This window comes from Meriones unguiculatus, chromosome 2, assembly GCF_030254825.1.
Source record: "Meriones unguiculatus strain TT.TT164.6M chromosome 2, Bangor_MerUng_6.1, whole genome shotgun sequence".
NCBI lineage: Eukaryota > Metazoa > Chordata > Mammalia > Rodentia > Muridae > Meriones > Meriones unguiculatus.
The window spans coordinates 32,125,993-32,145,818 of NC_083350.1; the positions used below are offsets into that span (position 1 = coordinate 32,125,993).

The following is a 19,826-nucleotide window of genomic DNA, read 5'->3' on the forward strand; positions in this document are numbered from 1 at the left end:
CTCTACCCTAAAAAAGCAAACGAAGGAGGAAGAAAAGAAATAAACATTTTTTTCTGTAGTTACCTCTTCGTACATATTTTTACGAAACTCCAGGTCCTCGGTAAGGCTCTGACAACGATTCTCCAAATCTACTTTAAGTAAAGTTTCATCTGCTAACTGCTTTTTGGCGGCAGATAAGGATGCTTCCAGCTATAAGGAAAAAGAATGAAAAGCTTATATGGCAATCATTTAGTAATGATTTAATATATGAATCAGATCAAGCAAGCATTAGAGTTCCTATACATGTATTAACATGGTTATCTCATTTTAGCTTCATGGTTATTTGCTGGTTCTACCCCAGAGGGTCACCTGAGATCACCCATCCAACTGTAGCTGTCAATGGAGGAGGAACTAATGATTTTTAGCGAACCACTTTCCTGTTCCCAGTGGGCAATGACCTCTCTTCTACTTCGTGTTCTGGTACAATAATGACGAAGGCATTGAAAGCAGAGGGAGGGGGAGTGTACGGGAGAGCAGCAAGGTGTGCAAAGCCCAGACTGGAGGGTGAAGAGGAGCCACCATGCTCCACATGCTAGCTACCAACATGATTCTCTGAGGAAGTCACCACAAGGCTTCAAAATTAATTAATTAATTAATTAAAACAACCCACAGACTATGGCTTACAACTGCCAACTAACCAAATAAATGTGGGTCAGGGGCAGAATCTTACCTGGGCAATCTGGTCTTTCAGATCCTCCAAGTCTCCCTCTAAACTCTTTTTGTCCCCGAGGGCAGTAGCTAGTGCTGCATCCTTAGAGTTTAGTGCTGCCTCATACTCTCGAAGCTTCATCTGGGCTCCATTGAGATCAGACTCCTTCTTAGCATAGCTGTAAAATCAGAACACCACAGACAATCACAGACCTGCACTGAGGACTTCTTTTTGCCTGCTTAAGGGAGAAATCAAGACAACTTAAAACATTGGCTGCCTGAAGCTAACCAGGAACATCAGGTCAAGAGTCTGAGTGGATCACATTTTCCCACATCACATGTTAACTAATGACCGTGGGAGCGGGACAAAGAAACCAGTAAGACCCAGTCTCCGAGAACTAGAGAAATGGCTCAGGGCTAAAAGCTCTGGCTGTTCTTAGACCCATGTTCAGGTCCCAGCACCCACATGGTGGTCATCTGTTAACTTCATTCCACGAGATCAGACATCCTCTTCCAGTCTCCCCAGGCCCTACACAAATGCAGGGCACAAAGATACCTGTCAGCAAGCACTCATTTGCATAAAATCTCGTATAATAGCAGCTAACTGATGCCACAATGCTTGCAAGCACTTTCCATTTCTAGCATAAGAAGTGACTGAATTTCCCTAATTACATGGAGTTCTATGCTGGAAAAGTAATGTTCTTTTATACAGAGTTTATCCATGGGCAGTGGGGTCACACTATGTAGCCCTGACTAGCCCGGAACTCTGTGTAAATCATCAGGCTGGTGACGAAGTCAAGAGATCCTAGAAGGCCTTCCTCTGCCTCCGAGTACTAGCGAGTAAAAGTTGTGCCATTAAGGCTAGGGAATAATTTTGTGAACAATTACATTCTAAAAGACATGTCTGCAACTTAAATAAATCTTTATCGTTAATTACACAGAAAAGTGTTTACTATATCAAGATTCTGGATACTTGCTATTAATTAAAACTGGAGTAATGCTAATGTTCAACTAAACTAACTCATAGTAAGAAAGCATAATTTAAGAAGACGCCTTACTCGCTGTGGTATGTCTCAACAAAATGTTTTTTGGTGAGTCCTGTATGATTTAGGGCCACAAGATGGCAGCCGTTAGCTGAAAACTAGTCTACAATGGATAAAGCAACTGTTTAAAATTTGACTTAAAACAAATAAAGATTATGTTTTGGCTGGAGAGATGGTTAAGTGCACTTGCTCAATCATGAGGTCCAGGATCGGAATCCCAAACACATGTAGCTCCAGATCCAAGAGATCTTACCCCCTCTTCAGGACCCTGATGGGCACCTGCATTCACATGTGCACATACTCATACACATTCGCAGATGCACACCTACATACAGACACACAGACAGACACATGTGCACATACACATTCCCAGACACAGGCACATAAGACAGGCAGGCATGTGTGCATACTAGCATAACTACATGCGCGCACGCACATACAACCCTTTTCTAAGAGAATCCAATTCTCATGAATTATAGCCAAATGAACTCATTCAAGCCATGAGTCTCCACAGAAATTCCATGTTGAAGCCTATGAAAGAGCCACAATTTTATCCCACTATAAAATGGCCAGAGCTGAGTACACATCACGAATACCTAGAATCAAAGGAAAATCACTTTTTGAGAAAGGTTTCTACACCGCCAAGTGCTAGAATACAGCCACACAGCCACACCAAGTTTTACTGTATCCTGGGAATAGAACCCAAGGTTTCATACATGATAGGCAAGCAGTCTACCAAAAACGCTATATCCCCAGCCTTTAAAAAAAAAAAAAAACAGCTGGAGAAATGGCTCAGTAGTTAAGAGCACTGCCTGCTCTTCCAGAAGACCGGGGTTCAATTCCCAGCTCCTACATGTTACATGGTAGCTCACAAGTGTCTGTAACTCCAGTTCCAGGGAATCTGACACCCTCATACAAAAGAGATTCATATAGGCAAAACACCAAAGCACATTAAATTTAAAAAAAAAAAAAAAAAAAAAAAAAAAAAAACTTTACATTGGCTCGGGGGGTTGAGCACTTGCTGCTCTTGCAGGGGACCCAAATTCTGTTCTCAGCACTTCCACGTGCCCACAGTGAATCCAGTTCCAGAGGATGAGTCCTCTTCTGATCTCTGGGGGCCTGGGCATACTTGCGGGGAGGAGGGGGACATACATGCCAGCAAAACACTCATTCACAGAAAACAAATCTTTAAAAAATTTAATAACATTGTTAAAAATTACATAATACTTATAAAAACTACTACCAGGAACTACTACAGCACTGCCAGGATGTGCTTCTGTATGGGCCGCGTGCCTACACACGCAGGCTATGACGTAGCCATGCTCTACACAGCACCACTGTATGGGCTCACTGTGCTGCTATAGTGAGTGATAACATGCACGGAGCCCGACCTCCTTGTCACATCAAGTACAAGATGCAACACTGTGGAAATGAGAAATACGAAGAACCAAAAGCTACTGTGCAGCACTTTGGAACCAGTCACTGCTTTCACAAATAAGACATGGAATGTAAGGATAAAGGAAATGCTGATGGTGACTATTCAGGTCAAGTTCTTAGTTGCGTAAAGCACTGACAGTCTGTTGCGTGCACCCTGGCTGAAAGCTCCAATAGTGACGCGGTCAGCCAACCAGGCAGGCGCCAGCCGGAAACTAGAAACGCGCTCCTTTTCTTGGGGGCTGGAGGGGTAAAGACGGGGGTCCCTACGTAGCTTTGACCCCGGAACTCGCTCTCTAGGCCAGATGGCCTTCAACTCACAGAGATTCACCTGTTTCTGCCTCCCAAGTGCTGGGGTCCCAGGCGTGAACCATCACTGGCCAGCTAGAAACATGCTTACATTTGTAAAAAAAACTGACTTTGCATGTCCACACCCAAGGGGGAAAAAAAGAATTAGCTCTTACTTTTAAATACTTGGCATTTTCCTCTAAGAATATATAAAACACCTATATAAAACACCTATAATAGTTCTTTCCAGAGAAACTCAACTGGCAGATTTTTATAATGTGGACATTAAATAACTATTATGATGAAGAATGAAAAATTTCACTCTAGGAGGCAGAGGCCAGCCTGCTCTACATAGTGAGTCCAGGACAGCCAAAGCTACACAGAGAAACCCTGTCTCAAAAAAAGGGGGGGGGGGGGGCTGTAGAGATGGCTCAGTGGTTAACAGTACTGTCTGCTCTTCCAAAGGTCCCAGGTTTAATTCCCAGCACCCACATGACAGTTCACAACTGTTTTTAACTCCAATCCCAAGGGATCTGACACTTTCCCATTAATGAACATAAAATCAAATCAAATAAAGCATTAAAAAAAAGGAAGGAGGGAGGGAAGGAAGGGAAAAAGAAAGGGAGAAGGAAGGAAGGAAGGAAGGAAGGAAGGAAGGAAGGAAGGAAGGAAGGAAGGAAGGAAGGAAGGAAGGAAGGAAGGAAGAGAGGTCACTTTTAGGAAGAAAAGCACACCTATCAATACACAGACATGTGACTATGCAGGAAGAATTTTAAGCAGGTAGCCAAGAAATGCAAGAGTTCCATGACAGATTCGAGGAGTACCCTAGTCTCAACATGTATTTTGAGAAACTACTCCCAACTCACAACTACTGGAGGACTGCTTACACCTAACCGGACTACAAGTATTAATTATATCTGGCTGAAAGCCAATGAGCTTCTGACCAATCAGATTTCCTCCATCATTTGGCCAATGAGATGGCTCAAAGGGTAAAGCTGCTTGCTGCCAAGCCTGACAACCTGAGTTCAATCCCCAGGGTCCACATAATGGAAGGAGAGAACTGACTTGACAAAATTGTTCTCTGACCTCCACGTGCACGCCATGGCATATCTGTACATGCGTGCATGCACACAAACATCTTTTTTTTTTTTTTAAGTTAAAAATATTCCTGACTCAAGAATCTGAAGTAGAGAAATCAACTACTATCAGATGGTATCAAGAACTAGAGGCAGAGGTAGACGGATCTCTGTGAGTTCGAGGCCAGCCTGGTCTACAGAGTGAGCCCAGGACAGCCAGGGAAACCCTGTCTCAAAAGCCATACACACATGACGCTCACTGACGGTACACTGAAGACACAGATCCCTGTGCTGTGGGACGCTCAGTGGGTCCCTCAAAAGACTGAAGACCAAAGGGAGGGCAAGACACAGAACACCTGAAGATAACAGTGGTCTTGCTGAATGCCAAATGAACCTGAGACGGTATTCAATACAGTGTCTGTCACACCAAGCCCAGAGTGCAGTTACAGTACCTAAGTAACACCTTCCCGAAGTCTCTTCCCGGCCTTTCCACCCTGCATTTTTATGGAGGGGGAAAAAAAGCTGCAATACTTTTCTCATCTCTGAAATTCACTTTCATAAATGTCCTCCTTCTCATGCAGCCAATGAATCATGAAAACATTCTTAAGATTACACCCATCTTCAGATAAGAGCCATCAACCAATAAGTTTTATGTCAAATAAGTGGCGTTAACAGTCAGTGAGTTAACAATCTAAACATAATCTTGTCAGTTTTCTAATTGTTTTCTTATTTTTCTTTCACGAAACATGGCATAGAAAGTCCTAGTGTTATTAGCACATAGTCAAAGTACAGGAGCTGCAGGCTGGTTTCCTGAAACACACATTGCATCACTTACGCCCAGTGTGACAGTGTGACAGTGTGACGCTGTCAAGAAAAAGAGATAAAAGTAAACATTTAACTTTTCACTTTGTAGCCACAGTCCACATCATTCTACACCACACAGTGCACCCCAACAAAAACTATTACTGTTAATCATCACAAGACAAGAAAGAATTTTTCATTGTTGTGTAGTCTGGCTATCCTGAAACTCACTTTGTAGAGCTGGCTGGCCTTGAACTCAAATCACAGGCCTCTGCCTCCTTTGTGCTGGGATTAAAGGTGTGCACTACCAGGACAGCAGCACAAAATAAGAATTTTTAAACTGCTGGAAATAGGCCCGCTCTACCCAGAGATCCAAGCCAATCTGTCCTAGCTGCCTCAGCTCTGTCCCAGTTCTAATTCACCATGAGATGGTTCTGAACAGCTGACAGAGGCAGCTGCACAGCACTTAACACTCACACAACAAGGTTTAGGGATTTACTCACAATTAGAGCGCAGAATCTGCCTGCCTTTATTCTCTACATAGCCCACACTTACAGAAAGAGTAAACGTTAAGACTTTTATATGCCTATATAATAATCTGTATTCCCAGCCTGGGTGATAATCCTGCACTCAGGAAGCTGAAGCAGTGGGATTGCTCCAAGTTCAAGGCTAACTAGACAGATTCCCAAAATAAACAAATCTGCTTTTCTAAAACCAAATAACAGGATTTCAAGATAGGCTCAAGTTTCAAGAGAACAGGTTTGTACTGATCATTTTCAATACTGTGTAAAGAGAAAAGGGACGTCAGCCACAATGCTTTCAACTTTCCAGCAATTAAAATACATTTAATACACAAAATACCCCCCAACATCTTGTGGACACAATTCCCACCAGGGAGGGTTTCCTCTGGCACATTCGAAGAGTACAACATGCTAGGCACACTCAGAGCTGCCAAGGTCACTGAAGGCAGAATAAAGCATCCACTGACAAATGCCTAGAATCCAGTAAGAAGCAAGCCAATCCCAACAAATCAAATTAAAGTTAGTACAATACCAAGTAAGGCTGAAACTGGACCACAGTTTCTTTCCTCGGGATTAAATAATAGACTGGTTCCAGGACCCCTCTTCAAGATAAGCAAAACCAATAATTCCCTTCTAAAAAGTAGTATGTTAAGATAGATATTATGTTTTATATATATATAGTATAGGGTAACCTATCATATATAGCCTATAGATATCCTCTTCTATACTTTAAATCATCTCTATATTATCTATAACACTTAAGACAATACAAATGACATCAAACAGTTGTTCTGTATTTGGTGAATTAGAACGAGAGTCTTTACATGGTTAGTATAAACATTTTTTGTCCATTTTCAGTTGAATCCCGTGGCTGTAGAGAGCCAACTATGTACTAATATATAATAAAATCATTGCTCTTAGCCAGGTGTGGTAGCACATTATTCCCAGCACTCGAGAGGCAGAGGCAGAGGCAGGTGCATCTCTGGGTTTGAGGCCAGCCTGGTTTACAGAGTGAGTTCCAGGACAGCCAGAGCTACACAAAGAAACCCTGTCTCAAAAAAAACAAAAAAACAAAGAAATTAATTTCTCTACCTACTATTCACATGAGCTAGTGTGTCACATAAGCATTTGCAACAGAGCACAAGGAATATTTTAAATAGCCAACTCTGATGATGTAAGTGGCCCTCCCAACATCTAAACAGCAGAAGGTATACTGGGAAAACCAGACTAAAAGAGCTCAACTCCACTGCATAGCACCCGTCAATAATGCAATTCACCTCACACCAGGATATAAAGAGCAGAAGTGAAAACAAGGCAATCATTTTCACCACAAGCCCTTAAATCTCTCTCTCCTGGATGGACAGTCACAGGTAGCTTGTTTTGAAAGCACTGATCACAAAAGTCTGAGTCAGGGAAGTCAGGGAAGCCGTCCTTAACTACTAAATCAACATTGGCCTGAGCTGGATGGAAATTACTAAAAGTGAGAGAAGCCCAAAGGAGAGCAATCCCTGCTGTAAGGAACCTGGTAAAGAGGTTTGAGAAAGGCTTCATGTTTGAAGAGATCAAGTCAGATATGTACCTCATCAGACAGACATAAACTGTGGGGTGAGACATACTGCAGGCGCCAGTCCACAGAGGGAAGAAGAGTCTTCCATAGGCTTGAGCAAATGAATGGCTCAAGACCATTCATTTCAAGTATGCTCCCTGTCCTCTGCTATAAGACTCAGGTTCAGTGCCAGCACCCACACACATGGCAGCTCACAACCATCCCCAACCAGAAGGATCCAACACCTTCTTCTGGCCTCCAAAGGTACCAGGCAAAGATACTATACAGAGAAAACACTCATCTGCTAAACAACAAATTTTTTTTAAAAAATGTCTTCTGGGAGATGGAGAAACAGCTCAGTAGGGAAGAGTGGTGTGCAGAGTTCAGACTTCAGCACACAAACAGCCGCACACACCTGGAATCTCAGTACTGTAGGGGTGGGGCAGCCAGGGTGAGGGGTCACTGGGTCTTGCTAGCCACTAGCCTAGCTCCTGGTTCAGTCAGAATGTGTCACAAGACACTCCTAAGGGACAGAATGATGGAGCAGGACACCTCAAGTCTTTTCCTTTGGTCTCAGCCAGTGCACTCGCACACACACCACATAACACTTGCCCAGCTGCCTTACTACAAGCTCTTCAAGCACCATCACAGCAACTTAAAGACTTCTTCCCCTCGCTGCCAACACTGTGTAGCTGGAACTGTATTGTGACTTCTCTCCTCGACCTCAAGTGCAGCTAGTGGCTTTATTCCACTGCATTTCACTAACACCAGGCCCTCCACACAATAAAGCCATCTCTCCGGTGAGAAAACAACAGATGCTATTTAGGACCTATCTAACCCCAAAATCTTGTTCAATGGCTCACCTCTCCTCTCTCTGATTATTACAGACCATCTCCACTGAGTCCCCACCTTCTACCTTGTCTCCCCATCTTAGAACTCTACATTGCCAGCTGACATCTCCACCCCAAAGTCCAAACACCACTAACTTCTCACCACCCAGAGCAGGGTCCTTCCCTAGCAATCTGCCAACCCTGGTTGACACGACCTTGCATGAGAGTGGCAGCCTAGACTCCTTCCTAAACCCTACGCCCACTCAGGATCTCTTCAAGCCACCTCCTCTCCTTCCTGACAATCTTGGGTCCAAGGGCTACTTTCATTACTTCCTACTGGTGTTCTTGTCTTTTTATTTTTGTGATATAGCCAAACCCATGTCACTCTTCTAAGATTCCTGAGGTCCCTCAGGACTAAGACACAGTCCTCAACCTTCCATTTATACAGCCCTAGCTAGTTACATGAATTTCTGGTACCCAGGGCGATTGCATCCTCAATTTTTTCCTTTGAGAAATGAACTCTTCCTTACTACCCAATACTTAACTTCATCACCACCTCCCCAGGGGTCTTTCCAGTTTTCTCACGACTCCTAAAGACCCTTAGGTGGCAGCCCTGTTTCCTTATAGCATCAGGTAGCTGCTGCTGTCACAACACTTACTACTTGTACATCATAATACGGCAATGCTGGCTTTCTGGCTCCCATTCCAGGCTGTAGGCAACATGAATGGGGACAGTGTCCTACTCTAGTCCCCACCACCTGCTACAAAGACTTAACACATAGATCTCTGTTCCAGCATGTGCCGAATACAAAATGGAAGCACACTTCTGTCACGGGTATTAAAAGATTTAGAGAGGTATTAATTTCTTCTAAATTATTAAGGTATGGAGTAAAGTAGGAAGGCAGCTTTGTAAAAAAAAAAAAAAACGAAACCTGAGTAATTTACTCTCACTCATTGCTCAAGGGAAAAGAAATTATTTTATTTGGGAATGGAGCACTGGCTACAGGCTGGAAAGATGGCTCTGGTTAAGAGCACTGTCTAGTCTTCCAGAGGTCCTGAGTTCAATTAGCTCGCAGCCACATGCTGGCTCACAACCATCTTTACTTGGGATCTGATACTCTCTTCCGGTATACAGGTGTACAGGCAGAAAGCACTGGCTGCTCTTCTGGAGGACCGAGGTTCAATTCCCAGTACCCACATGGCAGCTCACAATAGTCTATACCTCTAGGTCCTGGAGATCCGACACTATCTTCTGGCCTCCACAGACAAGAGACTGGCATGCTGTGCACAGACATACATGCAGGCAAAACACCCACATACATAAAAGTATTTTTAACTTTTAAAACTTTAAAAGGTTTATTTTCAGCCAGGCACAGTGGTTCGCGCCTGTAATCCTAGCACTTTGGGAGGCAGAGGCAGGCAGATCTCTGAATTTGAGGCCACCCTGGTTTATAAAGGAAGTCCAGGACAGCCAAGGCTACACAGAGAAACCCTGCCTCAATCAATTCTGTACAGTACTTATTTTCTTTTAATTATGTACATATGTCTGTGAGCATGATCAAGAAGTGAGGACGCCTGTGAAGGCCAGATGTCAGGTTCTCTAGAGCAGGAGTTGTAGGCACCTGTAAGGCACCCAAAGTGGGTTCCAGGCATAGAGCCAAGACCTCTAGAGTAGCAAAACGTCCTTTTTACTACTGAGACATCTCTCCAGCCCCATCTTCACCTACCTCTTATTAGCAAATGACACCCTCAGTTGTTTTTGTGCTGTTGTTTTGGTTTGGGGTTTTTTTTTTTGGTTTTTTTTTTTTTTTGGTTTTTTGAGACAAGGTTTCTCTGTGTAGCCTTGGCTGTCCTCGACTTGCCTTGTAGATCCGCCTGCCTCTGTCTCCCCAAGTGCTGGGATTACAGGCCTGCATCACCACACCTGGCTCACTCTCAGTATTTCAAACAGTATTTAAACCACTGCACTCTCCTGACAAATTCAAAGTTACCTCCTTGAACACAATCAATACCAGAAACCACAGAGCTGGCACCACTGCCAAAAGCAGCACCCTGTCCTGTGTGAGATTTTTAGTCCAAATGTCAAGTGTCAGTGCTGTGAGATTACTTCCTGTCAGGAAACCCAGAAAGTCAAACAGCTCAGCACTGCTGTGATTCAATGAGACAGTATGTTAAAACCCAGCAGGAGTAAAAAAGAGCAATCACACTGCATCTCCACCGTTCATTCATCTACACAACTCCAGAGCCCCATTTCCTCAGTCGTCAGCAGGGTTGTCACAGCGCCTGCTTATATGATGGTATCTATAAAGCTCCTGGTTCAGAGATGACAAGCCGAACAGAATAGAGTGGAAGTGACTGTCAGCTTTTTGTCCAGCATTACATGAGACTCAGGCTCTCCAGGTCCTCTATCTACAGAATGAGCGGATGCCCATCTAGCACCAAAAGCTCCCTGACTTTCTCGTTATCAGTAGATCCAAATGAAGCAAAAGCAACATAAACACAACATGCTTTAAAAGACCAAGCAAGCAGGTTAGCTCAAGAAAGCCTATGACAGAGGCCCAGCAAATAACGTGATTAGACTTTGATTCCAGTGCAGACAGGAAGTTTTTGCTCTCAGCACCATAAACAGCAGTATGCCAAGAATTAGAATCAACCTCCAAAAACTTAGCCACTGCTGCTAAGAGCAAATATTCAAAAAAACTGCCGTGCCCTTTACCCAGCGGCTAATACTTAACCAGCAAATTAAGCAACATTTAACCAGTAACTTGATACTGTTTGCCAGAATGCTCCTGGGTGTTCATGGCACCCTCTGGCCTCTGAAAAACTGGCTAGCTTCAGTCAGTGCAAAGTTTCTTTCTTTGGTCATAGCAATCGACAGGGCCAGTTCAGGTTATACTATCATATCTTTAAAATGTGTGTGCTAACTCATGGCACTGAACATTTACTGCCATGTAAAAATGCCAAAAAAAAAGATCTGTATAAGAAAATATTACCAGCTATATCACAAACTCCTATTTTTTATTAATGACATAAACACAATTCTTCAGAACTCTAGCATTTTCTCCATTTTTTAAATATGTTTTATGGGGTGGGAGGAAGTAAAAGTCAGGACTGCTTGGAGTCTGGTTTCTCCCACCTTGGGCTCTGGGGATCAAACTCAGGAAATACGTGCCTTTACCTGCTGAGCCACCTCACGGGGACAAGTTCTTATTCTCCAACCCAAAGCTGAGCTCAAATGATCCTCCTGCCCCTCAGCCTAAGGACAAGGATTACTAACTAGTATGAGCCACCAACCAAGTTCTCAGATCCCTTAATTCTAGAGGACAGATAGTTTTATTTTCTACTTGGTGTTTATCTGTTCTCTTTTCCTTTCTGTATAATTTTCCATTTCATTAGTTTGTGTGTTGGCAGATGTCCACTTGCCAGTCTTTGTGTGGAGGACAGAAGTCAGCTCTCTGGAGTTGATTCTCTCCTACCATGGGTTCTAGAATTGAGCTATGGTCAGACTTGAGCAGTGAGCCCTTTTACTTGCTGAGCCCTCTCGTTAACCCTAAAAATATTTACATCCCCAAATATGGTAGCATAATCTATCATACATGTATACTAAAAGAAAAGCAAGGGTAACACTAGTTGGAGCCTAGAAATGAGGTCATCCTCTTATGCTCCTGTCACTAGCTAACGGCTGAGGCTCATTCTTACCATGTATGCATGGCACAGACCTTCAACTGAGGCATATCAGAGGTAATATCTGACAAGTGAAAGGACACACCAAACCAGTGGCTTCAAGGAGGAAAAAGACTGTATTCTTTTATTTACTGTATCTTTCATTTTATGTTTACTTCCCCGAAACTGAGTACCCCAGAAGACTGCCTATTCTTATCCCTTGAATTATACAAACAATTCCAACCGGTATCTTACTCCTAATCCTCCATTCCAACTATAGGAAGGATGGGTCTTGACAGCCTAGTGATTCAGCGCCTGTTTCCTAACCCTCCACATCAAAGGCTCCTGTGTTGAAGACCTGAAGTGTGCTCTATTCAAGTTTGTTACCTCGGAGCCGACAGAGTAAGAAATTTCCAAGAATGGTTCTGAAATTTATTTGGTTTTGTGAGAGGGTATTGTTTGGTTTTTTGATTAAAGATTTTTCTGAGATAAGGTCTCTGGGGTCATCTGAATGACTATGCCCCCATAGGCTCACAGGGAATGACACTATTGGGAGGTGAAGGCCTTGTTGGAGGAAGCGTGTCACTGCAGGTGGGCTTTGGGGGGAGAGGTTTCAGAAGCTCAACCAGGCCCAGCGTGTCTCCTGTTGGTCCAGATGTAGAACTCTCAGCTCCTTCTCCAGCAGCATGTCTGCCTGTGCACTGCCATGCTTTGTGCCACGATGACAACGGACTAAACCTCAGTGGACTAGGCCAGCCCCCGTTAAGTGCTGTCCTTTACAAGAGTTGCCATGAAAAGGCAGACAGGAAAAATGAACACACAGAACTACCCTCTGACCTTCACACTAGCCAGAGAATTCGCATCCACAACTTTCACCCACCAATTAAAAACTAATAACAAACAGCATGGGTATGATGGCGCAGACCTATAATACCAGCATTCAGGAGGCAGAGGCTGGCTGATCTCTTTAAATTCAAGGACAGCCAGCCTCTTCCACACACTGAATTCCAGGCCAGCAAAGGCTACATAATGAGGTTCTATCTCAAAAATATAAATTAATGTCATTATTGAGCTGGAGAGGATTTAAGGTAATTTCCCAATAAAAAAAAAAAAAAAGGGTGGGGCCTGTCTGTAATGTCAGTACCTGGGGAATGCAGCCAATCCCCAAAAAGGATGGGGGGGAGAGAATAGCCCAGCAAGACAGAACAGGAAAAAAAAAAAAAAAGGAGTACAGAAAAGGCTATGGTAACACATGCTTCCCAGAGCTGAGTACAACTAAGAACTAAATCATTAGAAAAACAAGATTTGGAACTGAAAGGACTTGTGATTGAACAGCAAAGATGCAAGAGATTATCTAACACCATCAGTCAGTAATTTTGGAAACATACAACAAAATTTCCAAAAGTTAGGCTGGACAGTGATGGCGTACTACTTCAATCCCAGCACTTGGGAGGCAGAGACAGGCAATCTCTGTGAGTTCCAGAACAGCCAAGGAGACACAGAGAAACCCTGTGTTGAAAGAAAAAAAAAGTTTTCAAAAGTTTTCTAGGAATGAAGTGGAGGAGACTGTCCTGGCAGCTAGCTTTTGTCAACCTGAGACAAACTTAAGACATAATGGGAAGAAGTAATCTCAGTTGAGGAATTAATTGCCTACAATCGAGTTTGTGGGGGATTTTTTTCCTGATAGATGGGGGAGGACCCTGCTCACCCTTGGCAGTGTTCCTCCACGCTCCTGCTTGAGCTCCTGCCCTGCCTTCCCTCCATGAGGATTCTAACCTGTAAGGTGAAAGAGAGCCTTTCCTCCCAAGTCGTTTTTGGTCAGTGTATTATCACAGCAATAGAAAACAAACGAGAACAAACAGCTAGCAAGAAAATAACAGCATCAAACAACCAACAACAATAACTGCTGGAAGACAGAGGAACAAAATGACTGTACTATGCCTATGTACTGAGACAAAATGTTAAAATAATCTTGTCCAACTATCAAATGTGACACAGTTACTCTTGGATATCCAGACAGTTTCCTGCTTTCCTTTCTGAATAAGTTACTTAAAAGATGTTCTCCAACAGAGCAACAAAACCACAGGAAAATATATGATCCAGACAAAACTGGATCACAAATTCCAATATATTAGCATATGAGATATCTTAAAAACAGAGCTCCCAGGACGTGGTGACACACACCTTTAATCCCAGCGCTTAGGAGGCAGAAGCAGGCTCTGTGAGTCCCAGGCAGAGATAAACACTGAAATCTTGTCTTTAAAAAAAAAAGAGAGTTCAAAGTAAGAATGTAGAATTGGTAACAGATGCTATGACTAAATATCTTCAAAAGGTTTGTAGATATAAAGATAACTTGTTTCTTTAGTCAGCAAGAAAAATGAGCTATTTAGGAACAAAACTGTGCAAGACATGACAGGGTCCAAATTTAAATTAAAAACAAAACAAAACAAAACAAAAAACCACTGGCATGTTTTGAGAAATTGTGGTGGTGGAAATACGCCCAGTGCCCGGCGTGGTAGCACACTTGGGAGGCAGAGGCAGGTGGATTTCTAGGTGCCTGACCTAGAAATCAAGTTCTAGGGCAGCCAGGACTGCTACAACAGAGAAATCGTGTCTCAAAAAACAAAACCAAAAAAGAAATGAGGCTGATCCTGACATTTCAAGTACACACTGTAGTACAAATGGAGAAAAACACAAACCTAAGCCGCTACTTGGTAACCTCAAAAACATTTTGAATTGTCATCTTTCAGATAGGCATGTCTTGACTGCACTATTCCTTTGCTGATTAACTTTATTCTCCTTTTATTATCACCTAAACTATACCATCTTTCTAGTATGCACATAATCCTGTATGTTCCTTTTCAGTTTTTAATCCTACTGAAGCCAACATGTGATAGATCCACAACATTTACCACTACTGTCAACCAGGTGGCAGTATTATTACTGTGCAGAAAGCCTTCAACTGTTAGGTTAGCCTCTGTAAAAAGATCATCAGAGCCCCCAGCATCAAAATGTCTCAGACCACACAGAAAACAGTATTTGTTTGCTTGTTATAGGATTCTCCCCCTGCCCTGCTACAGCCTAAAACTAGGACATTAGTTTTTTTTTTTTTTAATCTGTGACCTCAACACACAACAGTAACTAGCACACACCAGATGTCTGATCTGTGTAACATTTTAATATCTCTGAAATTGTGAATGGGTTCAAGACAAGGGCGGGCCCTGATTTTATTTTTCTTTTTACTGATACACATAATAATGGCTAAGTTTTTAAATTAATTTTTTTATTTATTATAATTTCTTCACTTTATATCCCAGCTGTGGCCCCTCCCTCAGCCCCTCCCAGTGGAATGCCTCCAGTGGAAAGCCTCCCTCCCTCTTCTCCCATGCCACTCCCCCAGTCCACTGATAGGGGAGGTCCTCCTCCCCTTCCATATGACCCTAGCCTATCAGGTCTCATCAGGACTGGCTTCCTCTGTAACCTGGTAAGGTTGTCCACCCACCAAGGGGCAGGAGGTGATCAAAGAGCCAGCCACTGAGTTCATGTCAGAGACAGTCCCTGTTGCCATTACTAGGGAACCCTCTAGGTCACTGAGCTGCCATGGGCTACATTTGTGCAGGGATTCTAGGTTATCTCCATGCATGGTCCTTGGTTGGAGTATCAGTCTCAACAAAGACCCCTGGGCCCAGATTTTTTTGGTTCTGTTGGTCTCCTTGTGGAGTTCCTGTCCCCTCCAGGTCTTTCTACTCCCCCTTCTTTCACATGATTCCCTGCACTCTGCCCAAAGTCTGGCTATGAATCTCAGCATCTGCTTTGATACCTTAATCAGCAGAGTCTTTCAGAGGCCCTCTGTGGTAGGCTCCTTTCCTAATCCCTGTTTTCTCCCTCTTCCAATGTCCATTCCATTTGTCTTTCTGAATGAGGACTGAGCATCTTAGCCAGGGTCCTCCTCCTTGCTTAGCTTCTTTAGAACATACAGATTTCATTATGTTTATCCTTTATTGTATGTTTAATATCCACTTTAATTGAGTATTACCATGTGTGTCTTTCTGCTTCTGAGATACCTCACTCAGGATGATCCTTACTAGTTCTATCCATTTGCCTGCAAATTTCATGATTTCCTTGATTTTAATTACTGAATGGCTAAGTTTTACAAGCAAAGTCATCTAAGAGTTAAGAAAATGCAGGAAGATCTTTTTAAAACAAATGATAAGACACACCTTCCTCCTCCCCCAAGACAGTTTCTCTACATAGACTTGGCTGTCCTGGAATGCACTCTGTAGACCAGGCTGACCTCGAACTCAGAAATCTGGGAATTCCAGACCAGCCAGGACTACAGTTGAGGTCCTGTCTTAAAAAAAAAAAAGAAAAGAAAAAAGAAAGAAAGAAAGAAAGAAAGAAAGAAAGAAAGAAAGAAAGAAAGAAAGAAAGAAAGAAAGAAAGAAAGAAAAAAAGGACGATAAAGAGATAATGGTATCAGTAAACGGTAGCTTTCCAAAAGATAATCCCAAGTGTTGCTAAATCCACTAACAGAAATAGGATGCCGACAAGGACAGACCTCGGGCCTAAGCTTCAACACTGGGGAAGGGGAAGGTTGAAGACCAGCTTCAGCAACTGAAAATCCATCTCAAAGAAGAGGGTGAAAAGGGAGGGGAGCCGGTACAAAAGAACTCTGGGCATAGCACACATGCCTTAATTCCAGTGAGGAGGGAGAGGCAGGTGGGTCTCCGATTTGGACTCCATGGTGGTCTAGAGAGCTTCAAACCAGTCAGTGCTACACAGTTGAGACAGTGTCAAAACAGGGCTGGAGAGACCGCTCAGCCGTTAGGACACTGGATGCCCAGCGGTGTACCGGGGTTCCATTCTCAGCACCCATGGAGTAGCTCACGTGGTAACTCTAGTTCCAGGGTCTCTGGCGCCCTCTTTTGGCCTCTGCGGGCACCAGGAATACACGTGGTGCAGACATAATATGAGAGTAAAACACCCATACACTTAAAATAATGCGCGAAGCAATGAAGCCACGCTATTGGTGGGCAAGCCTAACTGAATCCTGGTTGCCGCAGGAGTGTAACTTTAACCGCAGACCAGCCAGGGGAACAAAATAACTTGTTTCAAAAGCAAAAGAAAAACAAATGTTCGTTCTAAACCAGACAATGTATTGTTTTGTTGTTACCACATACATTCTTACCGACTATCTTTAAATATCTGATAAGGTAGTATACACAACCCCAGATAAAGAGATAGGAAAATAAGGAGGTTTGGACAGTACAGAAAGCTATCCCGGGGCAAACAGTCAAAAGGCTGAATCAATTATCTCCCAGAAAATCCGCTGGTAGTGTTGAAATGACCATGAATTCCAAACTGAAATTTAGCAAGTCTCTAAAGCAAGACACCAGCACTTGTTGCAAGCAACTGACAGTTATACATTTTACCAGCAGAAAACCAAGGATAGCAAAGGTGTAACCTGGTCTGAAAACCCGGCTCCCGTTCGATATCAAGCTCACCCCCACTCAACACATCTCATACACTGAACCGTCTGACCTTCCATGGCCTGCTGACTGCGCGGACCGCGGGTGTGCGGGGTCCCCATTAAGGTCTCTAGGAAAAGGACTATCTTATAGGAGGACTTAATCGAGGAAGACTTCGTCTCAAACTGCCTGCGGGGTGGGCGATCTGTGACTCAAAGGACGACAGCTTCGGCGTACGAAAGCCCGATTTAAGGAATGTGGTGCGCAGGGCACCCCAAGGACCCGGCCGCCTACAGAGGACATCCCACCGCAAACCAAACTCTCCAGTTAGGGAACCCAACTAGCCCCAGGCCAAAGGCGTGCAGCTCAGTCCCCGCCCTTCCCGCGCGGTGAAGACAGGCACCGACCGCTGGCAAGATGTCACAGGGCCGGAGACAGTGCGCGCCAAAGCAAGACCCACCCCCGGGAGCCGCGGACGCTCCGGGCGGGTCCCTCCCCTTCCTCTGCCCGCCTAGAACTCATTCATTCTTCGGGCAGTTGGAAAGTCCTCCCAGGCCAGCCGCCCAGGCCCACAAACCCACCACATGCTTTGTCTCCCACCAGCCGGAAACACGGGCGCGCACTCGGGCGCGCGCAAGAGCATCAGCTCCCCGTACCCGGGGCCTGCAGATGGGGGCTCAAGTCAAGTACGGGCCCAGCCACCTAAAAATGATCACCGAGGTCCCACCTTCTCAACACCCTCCGAGGACCCCTGTTCGGCTCTAAATCACTAGGGCTTTCAAGACCCGGGGGCCCAGTCCCCTTCGGAGGGCCAAGGTACCGGGCCCGTGATATCCCTCCCCCGGGAGCGCGGCGCCCGATGGCGTCCCGGAGCCTCTCGGGGCGACCACCGAGCCCTTACTCACTTGAGCAGCAGCTGGTCGTGCTCGGCCTTGAACTTGCCCAGCTCGATCTGTAGCTTGGCGCGCTCGCGGGCCGTGTCGTCGAGGGCGCGCCGAGCGTCGGCCAGCTCGGTCTCGTAGAGAGCCTTGAGGCCGGTGAGCTCGCGGCCGCGCACCTCCTCGCGCTCGGTCACCTGCAGCTGCAGCGCGCTGTTCTCCGTCTCCAGGCTGCGCACCTTGTCGATGTACACCGCCAGGCGGTCGTTGAGCTCGCGCAGCTCCTCTTTCTCCTGCAGCCGCGACAGGCGCGTGGGGCTGAGCGGCGTGGAGGGGGCGCTGACGCGGCTGCCCGCCCGCTGCGGCACGGGGGGTCGCGGTCGCCATGGCGGGCGGCGGGAGCGAGGGGGCGAAAACCCACGGGCCGGCGGGGGAGCGAGCGCACCTGGAGAGGCGGCGGCGGCACAAAGAGCGGAGCGGGAGGGCCGCGGAGAGCGCGATCGCCCGCGAGGAAGCCCTTTGTGGGCGGCCACGCACCCTCGCAGACGCGCGCGGGAAGCGGCCGGGGCAGCCCGCAGGCCCGAAGCGTGTGCGCCGGGGACAGCCGGGGACGCGAGTCTCCCGCCCGCAGCACTTTTTTGTTTCCTCTCGGGCTGCTCAGAGCGGCGGGCGGGCCGGGGAGGAGGAGAAGGAGGAGGAGGAAGGCGGCGAGAGGCGGGCGGGAGGCGAGGCGCGGGGGGCGGAGGTGGCGAGGGCCGCGCTCCGCAACATGGCGGAGCGCCCACGTGACCGCCGCCGGCCAATGGCGAGCGGGCGGCGCGCCCCTGCGGCTTAGGGGCCCGGCCTGGAAATTCAAAATCTGACCCTCCGGCAACCGTCGGCCACGCGCTGCACGGGCTGGGCGTGGCGGGGAGGGGCGCCCCGAACGGCTCGGCCCTCGGCCCGGAACCCAGTGCCCGCCGGTTCTCGCGCGGCCCCCGGGGGGACCCCTGGGAGGGCCGGGCCTGCGAGTGGCGGGAAAGAGCCGGAAGCTTCCGGGGCGGACCCGCGCCGCCTCCGCTGCCGGCCGTTCGGGGAAATTCAAATGTAAACGAGACCGGCCGCGGGCGTCGTCCCGCGACTGACCTACGCGAGCGCTCTGCAGCCCGACTGCCCAGCCCTGCTTGCTAGTCCCGAGTGCGCGCCTGTATGCATTCCTCTAGGATGCAAAACCGTTCGCGGGTACACCTAGTTGGGTTAGAGCCAGGAGATGGTATCAGGGAGAGAGAGAGAGAGAGAAGAAAGCAGCGTTGATTTTGAAATCATTGCCTACCAGTACTGAGGGCGGTCCCCGACCCGTGTCTTGGGGTACGGTTTTGTAAAATCAGAAACAGCCCACAAATGGTCTTATTAACATGACTCTAATAATAGGATAAAGTCGTTGTGGTTTGTTAAAATAAGATTAATAAAGATCTAGGCTTGTGAAATTGTTTTTAAAAGTCACCCCCCGCCCCCGACAGAACTGGCCCCTAGACTGATTTTGACGTTCCTGAGATGAAGTTTTGGCTATGTCGCCCTGGCTAATCTTGAATTTGGAGGCGATCTGGCCTCA

The 19,826-nt window shown here is 46.0% G+C and overlaps 1 protein-coding gene across 1 annotated transcript in view; it reads right to left on the bottom strand.

Annotated features, from left to right (window-relative positions):
• Lmnb1 (lamin B1) overlaps positions 1–18,768 on the bottom strand; it is a 40,318-nt gene extending 21,550 nt beyond the window's left edge. Inside the window, 4 exon segments of the mRNA XM_021659410.2 lie at positions 64–189; positions 710–866; positions 18,263–18,604; positions 18,606–18,768. Coding sequence (XP_021515085.2) covers positions 64–189; positions 710–866; positions 18,263–18,604; positions 18,606–18,622 — 642 coding nt within the window. The 5' untranslated portion in view covers positions 18,623–18,768.
• Between the last annotated feature and the right edge of the window lie 1,058 nt (positions 18,769–19,826).